At 50.1% G+C, this 3,294-nt stretch overlaps 1 protein-coding gene across 1 annotated transcript; it reads left to right on the top strand.

The window, feature by feature from the left end:
• The first annotated feature begins 1,254 nt into the window (after positions 1-1,254).
• Positions 1,255-1,925, top strand: TNFAIP8L1 (TNF alpha induced protein 8 like 1). Its single transcript, XM_033136560.1, is given in 1 exon segment — positions 1,255-1,925. A coding segment is annotated over 1 exon segment (561 nt). The 5' UTR covers positions 1,255-1,257; the 3' UTR covers positions 1,819-1,925.
• Positions 1,926-3,294: the final 1,369 nt, after the last annotated feature.

Here is a 3,294-nt window from a genome sequence, read left to right as displayed (position 1 = left end):
GGGAGGTCCAGAGATCTTTGAACGAATTCAGCAAACTCGTTCATTCGAAGCTGAGTCAGCCCTCATTCCTCGGGAAAAACCACACGCATCTGGGTTTGGCAACAGTACGGATGGAGGTGGTCACCGCAGAAGACAACATTGAGGCCTCCTTTCTTGTCTTTCCAGTCTGCTCCTATCCCTCCTTCCCGCCATCTCTCTTCCACAAGCTGATCCGTAAATTATTCAGGTCCTCTTTGTACGGCTGTATGAAAGATTTATCCCCTTGGCAAGAGAGATGGCAATGTACAGCAGGGTCTCTGGTTGCAAGCGACAGGAGCCAGCCGTCGCTCCGGTAATGGAGCCCAAAAACAGAGATGTTGGCCGAGTGCGGCTTCCGAAAGGAAGCTAGAGTCATAGAATTGTCAAGATGGAAGGCACCCTGAGAGTCATCTAGTCCAGCCCCCTGCAAGTTGTAGTTGTTGTTAGGTAAAGGTAAAGGGACCCCTGACCGTCAGGTCTGGTCGCAGACGACTCTGGGGTTGCTGCGCTCATCTCGCTTTATTGGCCGAGGGAGCCGGCGTACAGCTGGTGCCAAGCTGGTGCCAAACTTCTTGCTCTGCTTTTCTTTGGACCACACTGGCGAAGCCGAGAGCGGCGTCTTGTCATCTGGGCAGCCCAGGACCTCCAGACACACAGCCCAGGCTTGCGCCCTCGGTGCTGCTAACGCAGCAAAAGCAACACAGGGGGGGGGCAGCAGTTAGGAGTTACCGGTCTCCGCAGCCTCAGCAGATGTTGTGATTCTCCAGCGGTTTGACTCCATTGTCCTTCAAGACAGCCAACATCAAGATACCATTTGTGTAGAACGCATGGTGGTATCCTCAAGCAACATCAGTCTCTTGACGCTTTCCCTTCAGGAAATTCGGGTTTACCTGGTACGGTGATAACTTTGGGGGAATTTGGGCTCCACAACACTCCACTGTCAGGATTCAGGTAATTCTACCCCTGCCATGGGGGGATGCCGAGAAGCAGAGAAACAAGAACAGTTCTGACCGTTAGGTCCAGTCACGGGCAACTCTGGGGTTGCGGCGCTCATCTCGCTTTACTGGCCAAGGCCAGTACAGCTTCCGGGTCATGTGGCCAGGATGCCTAAGCTGCTTCTGGCGAACCAGAGCAGCACACGGAAACACTGTTTACCTAATAATAAGTTGTTGTTGTTGTTGTTGTTGTTGTTGTTGTTGTTACTATCATGTCTGTGTGCTCTTGCCTTTTCCAGAAAAGATGGACACCTTCAGCACCAAGAATCTGGCTCTGCAAGCTCAGAGAAGCTTCTGAGTAAGATGGCATCCAAAAAACATGGCCAGCATCTTCATTGACGACACCAGCAGCGACATCCTGGACGAACTGTACCGGGTCACCAAGGAGTACACGAGGAACCGCAAGGAAGCCCAGAAGATCATCAAGAACCTGATCAAGGTGGTCATGAAGCTGGGTGTCCTCTACCGCAATGGACAGTTCAACGCGGACGAGCTGGCCCTCATGGATCGCTTCCGGAAGAAGCTGCACACTTTGGCCATGACCGCCGTCAGCTTCTACCAGATAGACTTCACCTTCGACCGGCGGGTCCTGTCCAACATGCTCAAGGAGTGCTCCGAGTTGCTCCACCAGGCGGTCAACACCCACCTGACGGCCAAGTCCCACTCGCGCATCAACCACGTCTTCAACCACTTTGCGGACTACGAGTTCCTCTCGGCCCTCTACGGGTCTTCCGAGCCCTACCGCACGCACCTGCAGAGGATCTGCGAAGGGCTCAACCAAATGCTCGACGAAGGGAACATCTGAGAGCCCGGCCTGCCAGCTTTCAGAATGCTTTTGGTGTTGGCAAGGGAACATTAGGAGATGGTGGTTGATTTTGGTGGCCTCCACTTGGACTCCTCCATGCTGTGTGGCACGAAAGCATCTTGTGGTCTTTTGGGGTTCGGCTTGGTAATGCTTGGGGGGAGGGTGTTGTTCCTGGTTCAAATGGTCCGTCCTCCTCCACCACCTCATGTGGGAATGTTAAGGATAGTAGGAAAGGATATATTGATTAAGAATTATCCTTCCTTCACTCACGTTTGTGAGTCATGGAGCAGAGCAGATCCCCCTCAGTACAGCAGGAAGCTAGTTTGCAGATTCATTTGAATCTCTTTAGTTAAGTAATCCAAACTGACTTGCCCAGATGGATTATTCCTGATGTCCCCTTTAATCCCCCCTTAAAAGAATAAAGACACAAGAGTCTTTCCTTAAAAGTAAGAAGAAGTTTACTCACATTCAGTTCACAGTATGATCCCTGAAGGCAGACTTTGGCTTGTAGTTACAGAACACAGTGTGAGTTCATCCCTTATGGGGACTGAGCCCATGTGCTGCTGGCTGAGTGCCAGCAGACAGCAAAAATACATTAAGAGAACAGATGGAAGGTGGGTCTGAATCCAGCCTTCTCCAAAGCAGAAGGTTTGTTTTGCAGGGTCATCAAGCTGAAAGACTCCCTATCTTAGCATCCTGATTCCAACAGCGGACACGCAGGTGGATTGGGGAAGCTCTCGTGGCAATTTGGGCTAAGAAGTTGTCACACACACACACACAAAAGCAACCAACGTCTTCCTCTTCCTAAACCATGGGTAGGCAAACTAAGGCCCGGGGGCCGGATCCAGCCCAATCACCTTCTAAATCCAGCCCATGGAAGGTCCAGGAATCAGCTTGTTTAGACATGAGTAGAATGTGTCCTTTTATTTCAAATGCATCTCTGGGTTATTTGTGGGGAATAGGAATTTGTTCATTTCCCCCCCCCCTTCAAAATATAGTCCGGCCCAGCACAAAGTCTGAGAGACAGTGGACCGGCCTCCTGCCGAAAAAGTTTGCTGACCCCTGTCCTAAACACTGCAGGGCGGGAGCAAAGATTTATTCAGCCCTGCAGCTTGGCAGCACTTACTCAGATACACTGACTTAGTTCAGAAATCTCTGAGCTGCAACTGGAAGCAGTTCCCAGAATTTCTAGGTGAACAGAATGTGAATTAAGTTCATTTTGGGGTATAATCTGGAACGATTTTGAGGTCATCTTTAAGTTTATTCTTTTACATGTGTTGTTGAGTTTGGTTTGGTTTGTATTTTTACTTTTTAGACTCTTTGAGCCTTTAAGCTTAAAGATCATAAGTGCCGGAGGGAATAAAATTAAACCATCCACGTTCCAGTGTGTGTCTTTTGGTGTTTTCGTCCCCTTCTCCTTGTGCCCTCCATCTTTCCCAACATCAGGGTCTTTTCCAGGGAGTCTTCTCTTCTCAT

This window comes from Lacerta agilis, chromosome 18 (assembly GCF_009819535.1).
Source record: "Lacerta agilis isolate rLacAgi1 chromosome 18, rLacAgi1.pri, whole genome shotgun sequence".
Lineage (NCBI taxonomy): Eukaryota > Metazoa > Chordata > Lepidosauria > Squamata > Lacertidae > Lacerta > Lacerta agilis.
The sequence above is the reverse complement of the archived record's forward strand: the minus strand, read 5'-3'. Positions and strand labels throughout refer to the sequence as shown.